General features: G+C 39.7%; 1 protein-coding gene across 1 annotated transcript in view; it reads right to left on the bottom strand.

Moving 5' to 3' along the window:
• LOC139952188 (uncharacterized) overlaps positions 1–18,063 on the bottom strand; it is a 67,256-nt gene that overhangs the window by 12,507 nt on the left and 36,686 nt on the right. Inside the window, exons 55-86 of the mRNA XM_071951225.1 lie at positions 17,691–17,885; positions 16,897–17,114; positions 16,220–16,350; positions 16,001–16,116; positions 15,470–15,661; positions 15,147–15,349; positions 14,384–14,526; positions 13,960–14,096; positions 13,367–13,576; positions 13,018–13,229; positions 12,295–12,431; positions 11,956–12,089; positions 11,392–11,586; positions 10,864–11,078; positions 10,645–10,772; positions 9,845–9,966; positions 9,487–9,681; positions 8,994–9,327; positions 8,183–8,322; positions 7,580–7,693; positions 7,108–7,363; positions 6,369–6,477; positions 5,731–5,907; positions 5,023–5,137; positions 4,414–4,604; positions 3,444–3,585; positions 2,860–3,064; positions 2,480–2,593; positions 1,757–1,928; positions 1,171–1,302; positions 743–823; positions 33–229 (exon numbers count right to left, since the gene is read on the bottom strand). Coding sequence (XP_071807326.1) covers positions 33–229; positions 743–823; positions 1,171–1,302; positions 1,757–1,928; positions 2,480–2,593; positions 2,860–3,064; positions 3,444–3,585; positions 4,414–4,604; positions 5,023–5,137; positions 5,731–5,907; positions 6,369–6,477; positions 7,108–7,363; positions 7,580–7,693; positions 8,183–8,322; positions 8,994–9,327; positions 9,487–9,681; positions 9,845–9,966; positions 10,645–10,772; positions 10,864–11,078; positions 11,392–11,586; positions 11,956–12,089; positions 12,295–12,431; positions 13,018–13,229; positions 13,367–13,576; positions 13,960–14,096; positions 14,384–14,526; positions 15,147–15,349; positions 15,470–15,661; positions 16,001–16,116; positions 16,220–16,350; positions 16,897–17,114; positions 17,691–17,885 — 5,362 coding nt within the window. The remainder of the gene's footprint in view (positions 1–32; positions 230–742; positions 824–1,170; positions 1,303–1,756; positions 1,929–2,479; positions 2,594–2,859; positions 3,065–3,443; positions 3,586–4,413; positions 4,605–5,022; positions 5,138–5,730; positions 5,908–6,368; positions 6,478–7,107; positions 7,364–7,579; positions 7,694–8,182; positions 8,323–8,993; positions 9,328–9,486; positions 9,682–9,844; positions 9,967–10,644; positions 10,773–10,863; positions 11,079–11,391; positions 11,587–11,955; positions 12,090–12,294; positions 12,432–13,017; positions 13,230–13,366; positions 13,577–13,959; positions 14,097–14,383; positions 14,527–15,146; positions 15,350–15,469; positions 15,662–16,000; positions 16,117–16,219; positions 16,351–16,896; positions 17,115–17,690; positions 17,886–18,063) is intronic.

Genomic DNA, 18,063 nt, shown 5'->3' with positions numbered 1-18,063 from the left:
ACTCTTTTAGAGACACTTTTTGGTTGTGATACCTTTCTTGTTCTTGATGATGAGATCCCAGATGGAGCGTCTGGCATGGGGGTCTACTCCGCTGGTTGGCTCATCAAGGATCACGACAGGAGAACCACCCAAGAAGGCAATGACGATGGACAGCTTACGTTTCATCCCTCCAGAGAGGCTAGACACCTTCATGTAGGCTGCGTCTTGGAGACCAACATCAATCAAGAGACTACCAGGAAAATAACGACTTTAGATTTAATGCACAGGATCTACAGTTTTATGTCTCATCCGAAGGACGCAGCAATAATGGTTATGTGTCTTGCTTAAGGACACAAGTGTCAATACCGGAACTCAAACTCACACTCTGCTGATCACATAGATCAGCACTGGAGTCTGGTGTCCCATCGTGTAGGTTTCATTCCAGGCATGTGCCCATAAGAACGTTATTTTGTACCTAGAACGTGCCCATTTTGTGGGAGACTCTCTCATACCAATAGCTTTTTCCATTAGCAAACTGTCTGTGACGTTGGAAATGGTTTTGTTTCAAGAGTAAATGGTGACAGGGTGAGGGTACTTATGAGGGAGAAAAATGGAAGACTTTGGAACACTAGGTGGCAGCAGACTTATCAATAAATTTCCGTCACATAGTTTTGAGCATGGGCACATTTCCGAAAACAATGGTTTTACTTGGTAAGACTTTAAAAGTCTCCTGCTATAAGAAAGTTAATGAAGTCAGACTTACTCTTGAGACTGATTGAAGATTTCTTTGAGGCTCATTCCTTTCAGCCGTCCATACATCTCAAGGTGCTCCATTACTGTCAGCCTGCTCATACAAAGAAATACAACACTTGCCATTCATTTCTTATTATTAAAGGGTCTGTTGGGAATAACTGCCAATCCAAAAACTAAACACATTCTGCTTGAATCAAAATACTTCTCCAAAACAAAAACTGATCATAGGTAGGGACTGAAACCACCATACACAAGCAAAGTGCTGGTCTGAGGTGGGATTCAAACCAGGGTCCACAGAAGTGACGGACGGGAAAAGTACCACAATTTACGTTTGACTTTATTGCTACGACAGCGGCTGGTTGTCCTGGACTAATTTTGCCAAGGTCCCTTAATTATGAGAAAATAAGTGACGCTTATTCAAACCTTAATCCTACTTACTGGTCATACAAGGCGTTGTGCTGGGGACATACTCCTAGGTCCTTGCGTATCTTACGCAGCCTCTTCATGACATCCTTACCATAGATGGACACTTTCCCAGCAGTGGCCGGAAACAGACCCATAATGATAGAGCTAGAAGGTGGTGGAAAGGTACCAGGTGGTTAATCAACTGTAAACTAAATTTGTTCAAATTTCACATTTGTTCACATATTATTCATATTAACTTGTAATATCATGTCAAGCTCTACTGTATACTAGAGAAACAAGCCTGTAAACGTTATGTATGCACTGCTAGTGTTGGGGAAATTCTCAAATCAACTGGGTTTTTTCTGCATATTGCTTTTGTTCTTTTGGCAAGGACTTATTTATTTTGTGTTAATACACATTTTAAAAATACCTCAACAAAATAGACACTTCAGGTTAAAAAGACCCCCAAAAAGCTGGCACTGAAGGAGTTAGCAGCAGCCAGCCACCAACTCGGTCATTACCAGGAAATGGAGACTGGCTCCTTTCACCGCTATTGCCTAAGAATTATCTATAAACCAGGTTTGCATACATGGGGGAATCCCAACAGTGCCATTCTTACATGGTAGTGGTCTTTCCAGCTCCATTCTGGCCAAGGAAAGATGTAATCTGCCCCTCGTAGAAGTTGAGTGTAAGGTTATCCACAGCTGTGGTCTTGTTGTTGTACTTCTTTGTGAGTCCCGCAATAGAGATACCGAGAGGGAAACTGGTCGGATCGACTTCAATATCTGGATCTGTCATGAAATATCAAAGGGACAAATAATCAGTTATTAATGAGACTTTAATGGCATTTGCGTATTGTGGATGAGCAGTCTGGTAGCTCTGGGTGTCGCCTCGAGTCCCAGTCATGACACTTGCTTTTTCAAATAGTTGTTTTCAATGAGAGATCGCCTTACATCACAAAGTCGTAGAGCCAATTCAAGGTGAGGGCTACACATAACTGATTTGGGCTGTAAACCCAAATCAACTGCCACCAGGGACATGTTGCCACCTACTCCTAGGGCTGACACAGGGTTACCCCCTTCATAGTCTGTAAGGATGTAGGCAAGGGTATCATCCACTAGGAGCCACCTACTCATGGGGCTGAAACAGGGTTACCCCCTTCATAGTCTGTAAGGATGTAGGCATGGGTGTTATTCACTAGGAGCCTGACTGGTAGAGCAGAATGAAATACCTTCCCAACTGTTTACAAAGCAATATAATGATAATACAAATATTATTGAGTGTGTAATGGTCTACTAGGCTGGAAAACTGAGCATGATAAAAATGAAAAGTGGGAACGTACTTTTGTGGTGTGACACCGTTTTGGACTCCTCGCTTGTTTCACCAAAGTTGATGCAGTTGCACCAATAGGATGGTAGGAAGATGAAGTACCATTGTTTGGGCACACCATGACGACCTGGTCATACAAACAATATATTGGAAAGAAAACTGTAGTTTTTCAAGAATATAATACCAATTTCATTTTATGTTTTTAATGTTATCAAAATTAAGAGTGAATATACCTTTAAAAGCACAATAATAACAATACAACTAATAATGTGTATTTATTAATGCAATGAATTTCTTTGGTTTTTGGAACCATTTGATTTTTTAAATCCTATGTAAATGTAGATGTATACAATAAACCAACGTGTGATTTGTTTGACCTCAGGGACAACTTACCAGGGAATACAGAGCTGATATACCAGGCAATAATGAAGTACAATACACCATCCCATAACATTGCAAGACAAGCCCAGCTGAAACCAAAGTATGTTGTATCATGAAGCTCCTGGTTGAAGCTATCCCACTGCACACCTATGGTCTGAGACTCCTTTAAGGCTAGTATATTGCAACCCAAGGTAAAGGCACAGGTAGAAAGCAGTGTCTGAGCAAATAAAACATATAGAATTACAAGTCAACTTAAAGGCACTGGACACCTTTGGTAATTGTTAAAGGCAAGTTTTCTCACTTTTCTCACTTGGTGTATGCATTCAAAATGATGTTTGTGTAAAACAACAGGCTTTCAAATGTATAATCAATCACAAAAAGCCGCACTATATTTGTGAGAATACATGGCGCCCAATTCTGTACTTTCTGAAGCCTTCTAAGTAGATATGTTGGAATGGTTGAGAGGAGTGAGTTACAATAGTCAATATTAGACAGAACAAGGGCTGGAACTAGATGTTAAGTAAATAGCAGATGTGGTGAGATAATTCCTTATGTATTTGATTTGGTGAAGATACCAATTGAATTGCAATACTTACATAGAGTACATTGTGTTCAAACTTGTCAATGGTAAGTTTTAGAGAGACGAGAATGAGGTATGGGAGGTAGGTCATGAGGTAGATCATGATGGCCGCTAAAGCTGCAATGTGGGCCTTGTGGAACAATGTGCTGATCAAATAACTATAGTAGAAAGAGGAATAATAATAAGGGAATCAATGTGTGGTGAAGAGGTTTTAGAGAGACGAGAATGAGGTATGGGAGGTAGGTCATGAGGTAGATCATGATGGCCGCTAAAGCTGCAATGTGGGCCTTGTGGAACAATGTGCTGATCAAATAACTATAGTAGAAAGAGGAATAATAATAAGGGAATCAATGTGTGGTGAAGAGGTTTTAGAGAGACGAGAATGAGGTATGGGAGGTAGGTCATGAGTTAGATCATGATGGCCACTAGAGCTGCAATGTGGGCCTTGTGGAACAAAGTGCTGATCAAATAACTATAGTAGAAAGAGGAATAATAATAAGGGAATCAATGTGTGGTGAAGAGGTTTTAGAGAGACGAGAATGAGGTATGGGAGGTAGGTCATGAGGTAGATCATAATGGCTGCTAAAGCTGCAATGTGGGCCTTGTGGAACAAAGTGCTGATCAAATAACTATAATTATAGTAGAAAGAGGAATAATAATGTGTTTATTAAGCACTTTCTCATACCAAGAAGACCCCTCAAAGCAATTGGGACTTGGGCAATCTTGAAGCAATTTGACTGGCAACCCTGAACAAAGATTCTGTAAAATTAGAGAGACTGCCAACATTAAGCCAGATAGCACAGTTGGTAGAAAGCTGGCATTAATCTGAAGGTCGTTGGTTCGTTTGTCCACCCCAAATTATTATTCAAAAGTACGAATGTTCCTCAATCTAAACAAAACAATTTCAATAAGTTTTAATTATCAATCTTAAGTTTTTAAGAAATAAAAGTATGAAATACTTTACAATAATTAGAGTGTTTGTTTACCACATCATGACCAGCGAGAAGGAGAAGCAGGACAGGAAGAAAAAGACGACCGACCAGTCTGATGACGGGAAGATATTTCCAACCTTAACGATGATCACAACAAGCAAGCAGACTATAAGCAGCAGCAGGAAGTTAATCAGGAACCATGAGATGAGATTCAGACCGCTCTGTAGACCCATTGCTTTCATCAGCTGTCAAGATGGATCAAAGAAAAGGGGAAAAAAAGTTCTGTTCACTAAGGAGTATACAAACACGGGCTGCCATGGTGCTTCAAAGGCTTTCTCAAACACAATATCAATCTCTACCCTTGCAAGGTACCCATTTATACCCCTGGGTGAAGAGAAGCAATTATAGTAAAGCATCTTGCTTAAAGACACAAGCATCATGACAAGGACTGTAACCTACATCCCAATAACTAAATCATCAGAACTTGAATTCGATGCTCTAAACCCCTCGGCCATGACCAAAGTATGACCCTACCAGAAAATATTGCTTCATGACATTCTGCTAAGCATAAAAGACCAGGACACCAGTCACAGATAGATACATGTGACAGGGTATTTTGGCTGGTAACATTAGTCTAGTAAGCAAAAAGAGATGCTACATTACCTCTTCAATGCCTTGCTCTTTCTCATAGACAAGCTGATGGGTCATGACGGCCAGTGCACTGCTGAATACCAGCGTCATTAAGAATGGCAAGATGTAGAAGAAACGCTGCACAAAACTAAACACACACAAAATAAAAATCAATAATACCACTACGACTAAATACAGAGAAAATTATATGGTTAATATATCAACCAATAGGAGAGTCAAATCAGTGGAAATGTCTAAACGTAAAGAAGAAAAAACAAAAAAAATATTCAGCCATTGTGAGTTAATACTGAGCTTTAAATTACTGACAAGAGCAATAATTAGCTTACGAACATTGCACAAACAAGTAAAAAGCTTTTGGTAATTTCTACCAAAAAGCAATCTTGCTTTATACCAATGTCACAAAGTTTACATTGCTACAGTAAATGTCTTTTCGGTTTACATTCTTGAAGTATAACTCTAGGCTAACAGTTTTGAATTACAATCCGGACCCAATTTCATAGAGATGCTTACTCACAACAAGTAGCTAAGCACAGCAAAAGTATGGTAAGCAGAATAAGATAACTGACCAAAATAGCAGTTCACATTTGTGACTGGTATCCAGTTCATTTTTGGTTAGCAGTAAATCGGTAAGCAATATTATCAGCTGAAGCAGCTGTATAAAGTTTGGCCCTGGGCTTTGATTTGATTGAGCTCAACAAGCTGAATAGTTTAATAACTTACTCATCGTGAGTATAGCAAGGATACGGCATGAGCTGCATGTAGACTCCAGGCTTCTTGACTTCAGTGTCTGTCTGTGATTGAATGATTCCTCTCTCAATCATATCTTGGAGGTAGATAAACCCTCGAACGTACGGCTGATCCTGGAGAAAATCATTATCTGGGCCTGGTGTCCAGTAACTGAACAGTCAAGACACAAATAGATTCTTATTATAGGCGAAGAGTCAGTTTGGTGATTGTCAGAAATTACAATTTATTATTGCTATAATTATTACTATATCATTCTGGTAATGAAACCAAGGATGCCTCATAAGTGAACTTGTAGCTCGCAGGTCTGAGTAAACCTGTAAACACGGGTACTTGCAATGAACCAGAAACACTGGGGTTAACCCCTACTCTTTTATGGTAAGTGCACAGGGTTATTTTACGTATAGTACCCACCTTAGCTTTGGGACCTTCAGCTGAATGTCCCATCCAAAGGACCAGGCAAGTATGGCAAAATATTTTGCTCAAGGACACAAGTGCCACGAGTGGATGATACTCATGCCTACAACTGTACTGGCTGTGAAGGGGGCGCCCCAGGAGTAGGTAACTCAAATCTAACTCACAAATGGCTCATGGAAGTGAAAACTAAACCTTACCCAAATTTAAGTTTGTCAGTGCTAGGTGTATTGTCAACGTCCATTCGTATCTTGTACTGGACATGAGGAGGTAGGGTCTCTGCATCCTTCATATTGCTGAAGAAAACACCTGAGAAATAAAACAGAGTCATAACAGTGAGGGTATTATGTCAACCTCATTCCCAGGAGTAGTTAATCTCGCAGCGTCACCTGATCCATCAATCCAAATATTGGACTTCTGTCTAAAGTAAGTCAAGCATAACTCACCTGCAAACAGACGGCAATCGTTATGTAATAAAACAGAGTCGTAGGAGTGAGGGTATTCTGAAGTAAGTCAAGCATATCTCACCTGCAAACAGACGGCCATCGTTATGTAATAAAACAGAGTCGTAGTAGTGAGGGTATTCTGAAGTAAGTCAAGCATATCTCACCTGCAAACAGAAGGCCATCGTTATGTAATAAAACAGAGTCGTAGTAGTGAGGCTATTCTGAAGTAAGTCAAGCATATCTCACCTGCAAACAGACGGCCATCGTTATGTAATAAAACAGAGTCGTAGGAGTGAGGGTATTCTGAAGTAAGTCAAGCATAACTCACCTGCAAACAGACGGCCATCGTTATGTAATAAAACAGAGTCGTAGTAGTGAGGGTATTCTGAAGTAAGTCAAGCATAACTCACCTGCAAACAGACGGCCATCGTTATGTAATAAAACAGAGTCGTAGTAGTGAGGGTATTCTGAAGTAAGTCAAGAATTAACTCACCTGCAAACAGACGGCCATCGTTATGCAATCTCTGTGCCTCCCTTTCCATTTCCCGCTCAGACTGGAATGGAATAAACCGATCCAGTTCGATGCAGTCGGTTATGTTAACGAAAAGCTCGGCCACTTGGTCCATCTGGTGGCGGTCATCTTTGGGAATACTGGTCAGTTCACTGGCCAGCAGGGTGGTGATGGCATCCGTGTCCAGGTTGAGCTGCTGCATAAGGTACCCTGATGTGTAGGAGTTATCCAGGAATTTCTGCAAGGGTCATAAACAAAATCTCTAGCATTAACAAACTTGAATTCAATGTTTCAGTGAATATAGCACTAACATAACGAGTGAGTAGGGCTACATACATGTAGCTCAGTTGATAGAGCACTAGCACATTAAGTTGGACGAATCCCGCTCCAGTCAATTTGTCTTTGTTCAACCCTAAATATAAAATCTTTCAACAAATCATGTAAAGAGTTTTACCTGTATGGTGCTTGTCTGCTCACTTCCAAGCAGTTTATCCAGATCTTTGGACCCCGCCAGCCATGCCGCAGCCAAATCTCTGATATCCGTAATATCATCAAAGAAAAAATTAGCCTACGGTGAGGGGAAATAAAGAACAATGCAAAGTTTAGTTTACAAGATTTTATTAAACAAAACAATGAAACTGTAGCGTGTTGTGGCAGAGTGGTCTAGTTCACTGGACCTAAGCTCTGGTGTTGTCAGCAGCAGAGTGTGGGTTCAATACCCAGTCATGATACTTGTCCATTAAGCAAGGCACTTACGATGTAAGGCAAAACCTCATCAAAATAATATTAAAAAAATAAAATAAAAACTATACTCCATCCAAATGCCAAGGCTTTGCAACTTAGCTTTTCTAACAAAAGCAAAAACAACAATAACAACAATATAATGAATAGATACTTCCTATCTGATGTCCCACAGTGTAATGTGGCTGGTCAGTGAACACCCTTAAAGCTGCATAGAATCATTAGATTGCTTGATGCAGCATAAAGCCAAAATCCACATTGTCCATAAAGATGGCTCTTAGTGGGAACTATCGATACTATATCATTGTGACTTTACCTCCTTGATGATTTTAGCTGTAGCGTTGTTACTCGGAGCATAGGGAATTTTACCCAACAGCATCGGTTTGACAAATGCCCAGATAATTCTGCCACTTTCACTACTCTGTATAGACTTAAAGAGGGATGAACAGAATGGTGCTGGAGAAATAGAAAATGAAAAAAGATGCATTGATGAACATGACAGCCAATCATAAACAATTTAAACTACAAATGAGCTTGGATTCTGCAATGGCAAAACTCTTGTATATGCGACATAGTTAACCAGCTTAAACCAATGTGCCATACAATCACCCATAAAAAGCAAACCCAAGTTTGCTTGGGGTTGGCACTCTTGCATTTGGAAATGAACAGTTTTCAACAGGATCTCTCTTATTTGATCAAAATTTATTGAGGTTTAAACATGTGGTTGAGGGTGTCATTTGTTTAGGGTGTCACTGCCTGTGAGTTTAAAAAAGATTAAAAGATTAAAAAGATTTTATTGTCATGATAAAAAAACATGAAACTTGCTGGTGATGAAATTTGCTGGCTCATTCTGCTGGTGATCATCTTTAGAGAAACTAGTCAGTTAACCACGTTTTTCTAGAGTTACTCTTTCAAGTGCATTAGAAAACTCCACCTTATAAATGTGCAGTATTATTCCTAGGGTTCAAACTATCTGCTCTAGCAATGTAAAGGTTGTGGGTTCGAATACTGTTCGAGTGATTTGCCTGTGATTTTTTTTGCAGAACTCGAGAAAAGACTTTAGTGCCACATAAGAGTTAAAACAGATTATATCAGTATTCCTGCTAGGGAAGTTATGGTATACTTACTGCTTCCTTCCACTTTTTCAAACTCCTCCTCTCGTTTTGTCCGTCTTCCATCGATACTCCTGCGCCTCCTAGATGGCAACGAAGATACTTTATTCCCCTTGCCACAGACCAGGTCAGTGAGTGACTGGCTAGAGGCATGTTGTGCGCTAGTCTCACCGAAGAAGGAGTTTGTAATGGCTAGTATGTCAATGGGGTCAATCTCCTGGGCCTGGATTTGAGCCATGATTCCGGGAAGGTACTCTTGGACAACTTTAAGATCACCTGCTGCCTTTGAGATGTTACTCATGGAGGAGGTGGTGTTGCCAAGTATTTTGACGAGACTGTTTGTTATTACCTGTTGATAGACAGAACAGAATACTTTCTATGTTTAAAATCTGTTGGGAATGTTTAGAGGGAGAGAGGGACAGGGAGAAGGAGAAACAAACTTTGTGCAGAATAATTAAAAAGTAAACTTTGGTTGACTAATGCTGAGCTAACTGGGCCAATTTTATACCTCCTGAATCAAAGTGCCGATATTAAGCCTCTGCAAAACGCCATCCAACACATTCACAAGCTGTTCAGAATCCAGAGTGCAAAGAGACTCAATGACATAGGAAACATTTGCCCCCTCTGGAAATTCAATGATCTTGGTCAGCTGTTCCTCTGTGCAGATGATACTGTTGACTTGGCTGAAGTTAGCAGCTGCTACCTGCAGTAACCAGGGAAAATTGAAACAACAGATTTAAGGTATATAACAATGACTCCCAAGCTATCACTGACCGGTACCTTTTGTACTCCTGGATGGAGAGAAGCAACTATGATGTAGTGATATAAACAGTCTATTTTTACCAGCCTAACCTTGAGGTACTTACCTCCTCAAACTTGACCGTAGCCGACAGCAGATCGGACGCAGCTTGATGTGAAAAGCCAATATCGCTCATAAGAAACTCCCTAAAGTCCGTCGAGTTTCGGAAGAACTTCTCCAGAGAAAGATCTGAAGAAATGTTTTTGTGGAAGAGAACAAGAAAATACAAGACATTCAAGGAGCTGACAAACATTTCATATGATATGGAAATCTCAAACACCGCACTCAAGTTACACTGAAAGAGGGCATCTCTTTACGGGTCCTTGACAATTATCATCATTTTCACAAACTTACAAACCATACATTTTTTTAATACCCTCCCCCCCAAAAGTGTATGAAGAAAAAATGTGTTTTTTGTCACTCTATTTAACGTAGAGATACTTGTAAGTTAGGTCTACAAGTAAACCCTGTTGAATAGGAGTTAGGATGTACGAAATATATAAACAATGTGCATATCTTAAACAGATATATAATACCTGTAATTTCCTGCATACAAGACGCGGCTACCTGACATTCAAAGGTCCAAACAAATCACTGCATTTTATCAAATGGTGCAATAAGGGTCATGGAGACATGTTTACAATATAATCTGGAAAGCAGAAGTCAAGGGATCACCCTCTGGGGATGTGGCTTTTTTATTTCAAATATCAAGTAAATCTTTTGTGTTCAACTCTGAATTGTTTTCAAGTAAATAATGAGGGAAACAAATCTGATTTTGAGTTTTGACAGGAAAAGCTTGGTTTTGTAACGAAGCATCCAAATTTATCTGGAATTAAAAAACCCTAAGAAAAAAGAGAGAGGTTTTACCTGGGAGCTTGGTGATCAGGTCCAGGATGTTGTCAAAGCCGTTGAGTGAATCTAAGAGAGCCTGAAGTGACTGGATCCAAGGGTCATCTATCAGGGCTGGTTGGAGAACATCAAGCACTGGCTGGAAACTAAAAACAAGAATCATGAATGTTAGACTTAGAAACATTCATGTCAGTAATCAACGAATAAGGACACAATTCTCAGATTCCTAAGACCTACCTTTGCATAAGTTGGATCCAATCTTTTGCATTCATAGCAAGCATTGCGATCTCTGTGCTGTTGGTAATTCCATCTTCCAACAGTGGCCACTGGTCAGTGAGGATGCTTTCAATGGTGGTTGGATCGAGGGCTGAGAAATCTTCCAGAGCGGTCAAGAGCTCATTCAGGTATTCAGGCCAGGTGATGACTACATGTAGTGGTGTGGACATTGTTACCTGGAGATACAGTGAAAGCCAGAAAAGAGTTTATAATATTGGTATTTGGAACCATAGGTTCATTCTCGTATTTGGTGTCTCTCATATGAAGGTCCATTTTCTAGGTGCTAATTTCTCCTTTTTGGTTTCTCCTGTAAGGTTTTGGTTTCCCCGATATAAAGGGTCATCCTCTAGTTAAGGTTGGGTGTCCACTGTATAAATCCACGGCAAGCTAGGGAGATCACTCCCTTGACAACTGATGGGGCTACCCCAGTATGACAATACAAAACAAACACAACCCTAATAAATTTGAATGAGTTGAAGAGACACTCACCAATCGGACTATCTCCGTAGCATTGAGGGATCCCAGGAGGTAGTCAAGGGTATCTTGGGAGTTTAAAGCTTCACAAATCACCCGCTGAATCTCTGACGCTGCGTTTGAATCATCCATTATTAACACAGTGGAGAAGGCATCATTCATGCAGAGATGTTCAGCTAAATTACCGGGCATCGTGGTTAGAACTACCAACTGAAGAAAAAGAAATCATAGATGATTTTGATGTGATTTGACTAGAGTCAGTTGACTGATTTACATTTCATTGTAACATATTCTAACATAAAATATTTTGGAAGTTTGAACAGTTTCCAAAATTAATACCCCAACGACGAATGATGATAAATTTAAAGATACTGTCAGGAACTGGTTGAGACCAGGGTGCGTTTTGGCGGTGGTAACCAATAACTGTTTCGATTAAGTTTGCAATTGGTAAATCATTGGCCATTGACTGAAACAGTTTTTGGTTACGACCGACAAAGCACACTCCAGGTTTTGCCAAAATGTTTAATAAAACATTCTTCAAAAACTAAAGAAATGAAAATAATGACTTGAAATACTTACAGCAGAGGTATTGAGTTTAGCATTTATGAGAGCATCGATGACACTGAAGCTTAGACCTGGTATTTCAGATAGGTACTGCTTGATTGAAGATGTGTTTAACCAAAGTGTATTCAAATCAAGAAGCTCAAGGTTACCTACATATTAGTAGAAACAAGTGTAAAACGATGACAAAAACTATTCACAATAAAAAACATCAGAAATCACTTTTGACCCTACATTGTATAAACCGTGCCAATAAGAAATGAGAAGAAAGTTTCAGTTTTAGATGTGGGGCAGCTATACAAACTCCCAAACAGACATCAAAACAAAGACGAAGTGTGTCCATGAGTTTTGTCTTACCCTGTTGAGCTCCCAGGTACTCATCCATCTGTTCTAGATAAGGCAGAAGTGAATCCATGATAGTTCCATTGCTGAAGGTATCACTGCTAAGCAGGGGACCAGCCAATGGTGTCAATAGATTAAACAACTCATTTAAACTGCAACAGAGAAGAAAAGGTCAAAAGGTCACTTTGTTTAAGTCCTTAAAATGATTTGTGTACAGTTTAGAAATATTTGTTGTCAAATTCACATTATTGCAAGGCTTCAGAGGAAAATGCACAAAACCACAGGGCAAAATATTCTATATTAGACAGATTTGAGAGCCATATAAAAGAGTATGCTCAATTGTGAACTGGGTTGTTGACTTCCATCTTCAGGTGTTTTGGATAACATAGGTCCTGATATTAATGGTCCTATTTGCCAAGGTGTAGGGACATTTTTCAAGATTTATGCTCGGACGCTAACAAAAATGACACTGCCGTAGGAGTGGGGTTTGTTTGAAGTGAGATTAACTCGCCAGGCCTTGGGAATCCCATATTAAATTGAGCAGAGGATAAAAGCTCAAGAGTCTTTGGAAACATTTTCCCTTCGCTATAAAAAGCTGTAAGACTTAAAAGTAATTTTTTTGTATATTTTAGTATTGAGCATTTTGCACAGTATTCTGTGGGAGTTTATTTAGTGAGGTACATCCCTAATGGAGCAGACCAATCATGGAACTCAGCAAGAACAAATGGATAAACTTACCTCTGTAACTCTGTAGTAGAGATGTTACTAAGAATCTGAGGTAAAACAGCAAGCAGGTCAAAGTACTCTGGGAGTTGAAATGATTGGATGAATAACTCATAGTCCCATTGGACTGACGCTAATCTCTCTATGTACTCTTGAGTGTTCATGATGAATGCTGGACAGCTAAACGGCTCAGAGCTCACTGGGTACACCTCAAACAGAGCAGTGATCTGGTACAAATAAAATAAGACTTTGTCAAATGGTTTGAGTAGCATTTCAATGATAATAGGTTTGCGTTGCCCATCATATGTAACTGTGTGGGCAAACAATTTCTCGATGAAAATGTCCGATTGGATTGACTGTTTACCTTCAGCATGATATCATCAAATGCCACGATCCTTAGAGTGTCCTGGACAGCTTGTGTATGTACAAGTTTCTGGATTCCACAGAGTAGGTTGCTGACGTCAGTGAGGTTTATATAAGCTGGGACAGCTTCACTTTCTTTGAGGAGTACCTCATTGCAGACTATACCCTCTGGTATATCACCTCTAACAATGTCGAAGATTAATCGGCTGGCCTGAAAGAAATAACCCCAAGATAATATGACTCGATGTTACAAAACCTAAACACAAAAAGTAACCTTAGCGCTTGTATAGGTTTTTTTTCCCCCCAGTGAGGTTTATATTAAACAAGACATCCTGACTTTCTCTAAGGAGTTCCTTATTACAGATTATACCCTTTCGCATATCACCGCTTACAGGCTCCACAATTGGGGACCCCTAGCAAACACATAACGCACAAACTGCAAAATGCGGGTCTACCATTTCCCACCATTTTGAGTTGTCACTTCCTTTGTGTATACATTTTGAAGTACAAAGTGGCGGACAGGATATGCAGTTCAAGCAAGGTGGTCAACACCAGATAGGTGGAGGGTTGAATAAGAGTTGCACTCAGTCTTACCATTGATAATTTGAACGGGTCAAACAGAATGGATGTGCCGGCGGCCATGATCCCATCTCTAACCTCAGTAAAGACTGTGAGTAGATCCACTATTAATGTCATGTTGTTTAGAAGACTCTGAAGCTCCTCTTGATGACCTACATAACCATCAAAATAGTAATCAAATAATAATCATTTGGGAGGCTTGTCATCCTTAATTGCAGCTGAGAAACTGAATTGCAAAGGATGCGGATACAAATAGGTAAACTAGAAGGCCATTGAAAAAACCCTTCAAGTGAAATTTGCCTGAGTTAACATTTCAACATTTCATGTGTAAAAGGGCAACCCAATTGTTCAGAGATTTTCTTTGGGAATTCACTAAGTGTGAAAGGGGTTAAGAGTGCATTTAAGAGTGTTTGACTACTATGTGCAAACAAACCATTACCTGGCAGTGCAAATACAAGGTCATCAGTAATTTGCATAACGAGGTCAACTTTGTCCAGTGCTGGCTTAATCATGGTCTGCCAAGCTTCAGTGTTGATGAGCTCTGGTGGTAGGCTCTGATCACAGTAACTAATAAGATCCGAGCTGGATGGGATTAAAGAGATTAAGAGATTAACAAGCTTCAGTGTTGATGAGCTCTGGTGGTAGGCTCTGATCACAGTAACTAATAAGGTCCAAGCTGGATGGGATTAAAGAGATTAAGAGATTAAAAAGCTTTAGTGTTGATGAGCTCTGGTGGTAGGCTCTGATCACAGTTACTAATAAGATCCAAGCTGGACAGGATTAAAGAGATTAACAAGGGAAAGATTAGGGAAGATTACGAAGTGAGATTAAGAGGGGAGAGTGGGCTTTTAAATCTCAAACGACCGAGTTTGAATATTTATTTTTTTATAATTCCAAATTGGTTCAAGTCCCATCCAAGTATTATGCCAGTGCATTTGTTATCAAGGGACTATGGAAAGAACTGGGTATACAGTGCTTAACACACATCAGTGTATGGGTAAAACCAAATATTTTTCTTTATCCTGCTGCAAATTTAACACTTGTTAAAGTATAGGATTTAAACTGCCTCTAGCTACCGGGCAATTCGGGTGGTCAAGTGGTAAGACATCTACTCTAAATTGGAAAAGGTTGTGAGTTTGAATCCTACTTGAGTAATACTCCTAAGAATTGATACAACAAAATGGAAGAAATAAGTGACTTACGTGAGATTTGATTGCATGAGAGGGAGAAGTCCTGTTGGTAGAGACAGGGCAAGCCACTGGGATAGGAAGACCCCCAGGAAATCATGACCGGTTGGTATGGTGAGGAAGTTGTTGACTACCAATTGGAATTCATCCAGAGTCTGTTGCCAGCCAACTTCCACTGGGGTGCCAGGTGGGAAGTTGCTCATTAATAACTTTTGAATCTGAAATTTACATAAATTTACATAAATTATGTAGTTTGTATCCTAATTGGCAGAAAAAAAATATATAAAAAAAAAAGAAGAAAAAAATGAAAAGAACCAACTTTGTGTTTAGCCCTTTACCTCAAGTTGTAGTTTGTTGAAGTTAAACGTTGCCATGAGGTCATATAAGGTCTCATTGGCCATGGACAACCCACAGAGGGCGCTCTGTATAGCAGCTTTATCAGAACCTTCTGGGAGAAGAATGAATGCATCGAACTGAGCAGCATCACAAAGGACTGAAGACAGCTCCACAGGCTGGGCTAAGATTCCAATCTATTTAAACAAAACAAAAACTTTAAATAGTTTCAATCAATTTTGACACAAGTGTCATGACTAGGATTTGAACCCACATCCTAATGACTTAGCCATTAGAACTTATGACCAGTGTACTGGACTGATTGATCAAGACAAACCATTAATGAGCAATTCAAGCTTAACCAGGGCCAGTTTCATAGAGCTGCTTAAGCACAACAATTAGCCTAAGCACAACAAATTTTCACTTACGAGAATAGAGTTAGCAGCAACAATACAATGTCACATGTACTATATGTGACCGGTATCCTGCTTATTTATGCTCAGCATAATGTTATTTTAGCAATATTTTCTGCTTACCATGCCAGGATTGATGGAAGCATTCAGTAGAGCTTGTACATTTTCAGGTGACAGGAATTGGGTCAAGTAGGCTGGGGCCGCATCACTGAATAAGTTTTCAATGGTGTAACCAGTTTCTGAAGGAGAAAGCATCAGTCAATCAGTGTGATTTCAAAATTTGTTCAGGGAAAAAACAACACTTTTTCTCTTTTTTTTCACTCAAACATTTCATGTACTCACCAGCAAGAAGTTCAAGTTGTTGATTGATGATTTCCGCAATATCTGTCACCGTGGCAACATAATGTTTGACATCCAACCAAACTCCGCCTTGGTTCATCAGAGGATCCAGTTGCTCAAGAATTTCAACCGTCCTGCCAAGAGAATTGTTAAAATCAGGTTCAACCAACTAAAAGAACATCTTAAGCATATTGTGTGTGACTGGGCCTCTGCATTGCTTTAAGGTATTATATATAGGACCGATGACAAAATAGTCACATACAGTGCTTATGTTTTGTGTGATCAACCATCAAATAACAAGCCTCTAAAAAGTCTGGCTTTATTCATTGTGTGAGTCAGGAAAACAAAGATATTGACAAATTAAGGAGACTATGAACATAGGGCTAGAAAGCTCAGTAGGTAGAGTGCCGCCCTGTTAATCTGTTGGTCATAGGTTCAAGTCCCGCTCTAGTCAATTTGTATTGTTCAACCTATAATCATTAAAAATGTACCCCATCAATTTCTCTTTGAGGCAATTATTTTAGCGCAGCTTTTTGATCAACCTGCCAATTAGGTCTTGATGTTTAACGAGTAATGTGTGTAATAGTAAGTCCAAAAGGTTTGCATCAAATGACGTATCCAGTTATCATAATGATGTCCCAAAAACTTCATTTCAAGTTTTGATGATGGAGAAAACTTACAACTTCAGGTTGAATTGAGAGAGTCCAGCCTGCAGCTCTTGTAGTAAAATCAACATTTGCGTCATGTTGCCATTTTCATTGAATGATGGCGTTCCCATCATGCCTTGCACGGCAACAATAACGGAGTCGACGTTAGCGATGAGTGCCTCCCAGTCAAACTGCTGCTGATATGTCTCGTTGAGAGGAGGGCGTGGTATGTAGTTATACATTTCAAAGATCTGTAAATAAAAGGACTATTTAGTTCTTGATTCAATGAAATTATAAGGTAGAGTTATTGTTTGTTTTTTGTCAAAATAATGCTGATTTATGATAGGCAAAAATATGAAAGTCACTTGTGAAAGTTTGTGAGAAACCTCTCAGGATATTTTCATCCAAAACGTTGAATACATCCCCACTATGCAAGGTGGGAGTGGGTATGGACTGTATAGACACATTTACATATGGACACAACTGATATTTAATCATTCAAAGAAACAGATCCCACTCAGATCTCTGTCTTGGGTTCCCCAAGCTTAGTGCAAAACTCTGCATGAGAAGAGTCTGCAGGGAACTGCTATCACCAACCTGAGCATTCAGCCAACAAGCTTGTCCTCTAGGAGCCTAAGCAAGGTCAAGGTCACCTGACTTATGTAGACATAAGGAAAGGGACACTGGGTTTGTGACAGCTGGAAGAAATATCTACAAGTATGAGGGACAGGGAGATCTTGGGACAACTCTGTTGTAACATCATTGACCAAGGACACCACTCAAGAAATACAGACACTTCCAATAAAGACAAATAACCTCATCCTTACCAACTGTTCCACACGCAGCACGTCCACCCCTGTAATGAAATCGAGCATCCCAAAGAACTCTGTTCGGTTCAACTGGCACAGCATCTGTCTCAGGGCAGTTCCATTAATCTCGGGTGGGTAACCGTAATAAGAGTTGCCCCTAAAAGGTGTACAGAAAGTCTCCTCCCATGTATTAGTCAAATGACGATATGCCAACTGTTTCAGGAAAAATCACAAGAAAAATAATTCATTAAATGTCATTAATATTTCTCCCCATACCAGCTTATTTATGTTGCCTGCAAAAAAAAATAACATTACCTCTCGTTTAGAGAATATAGAAATACAAATCAGGGTTGAATCAAGGTCAGAGGTGAATCGCAGGGATAGCTAACTA

This window comes from Asterias amurensis, chromosome 20 (genome assembly GCF_032118995.1).
Source record: "Asterias amurensis chromosome 20, ASM3211899v1".
NCBI lineage: Eukaryota > Metazoa > Echinodermata > Asteroidea > Forcipulatida > Asteriidae > Asterias > Asterias amurensis.
This window is presented reverse-complemented; position numbering and strand designations above follow the sequence as displayed.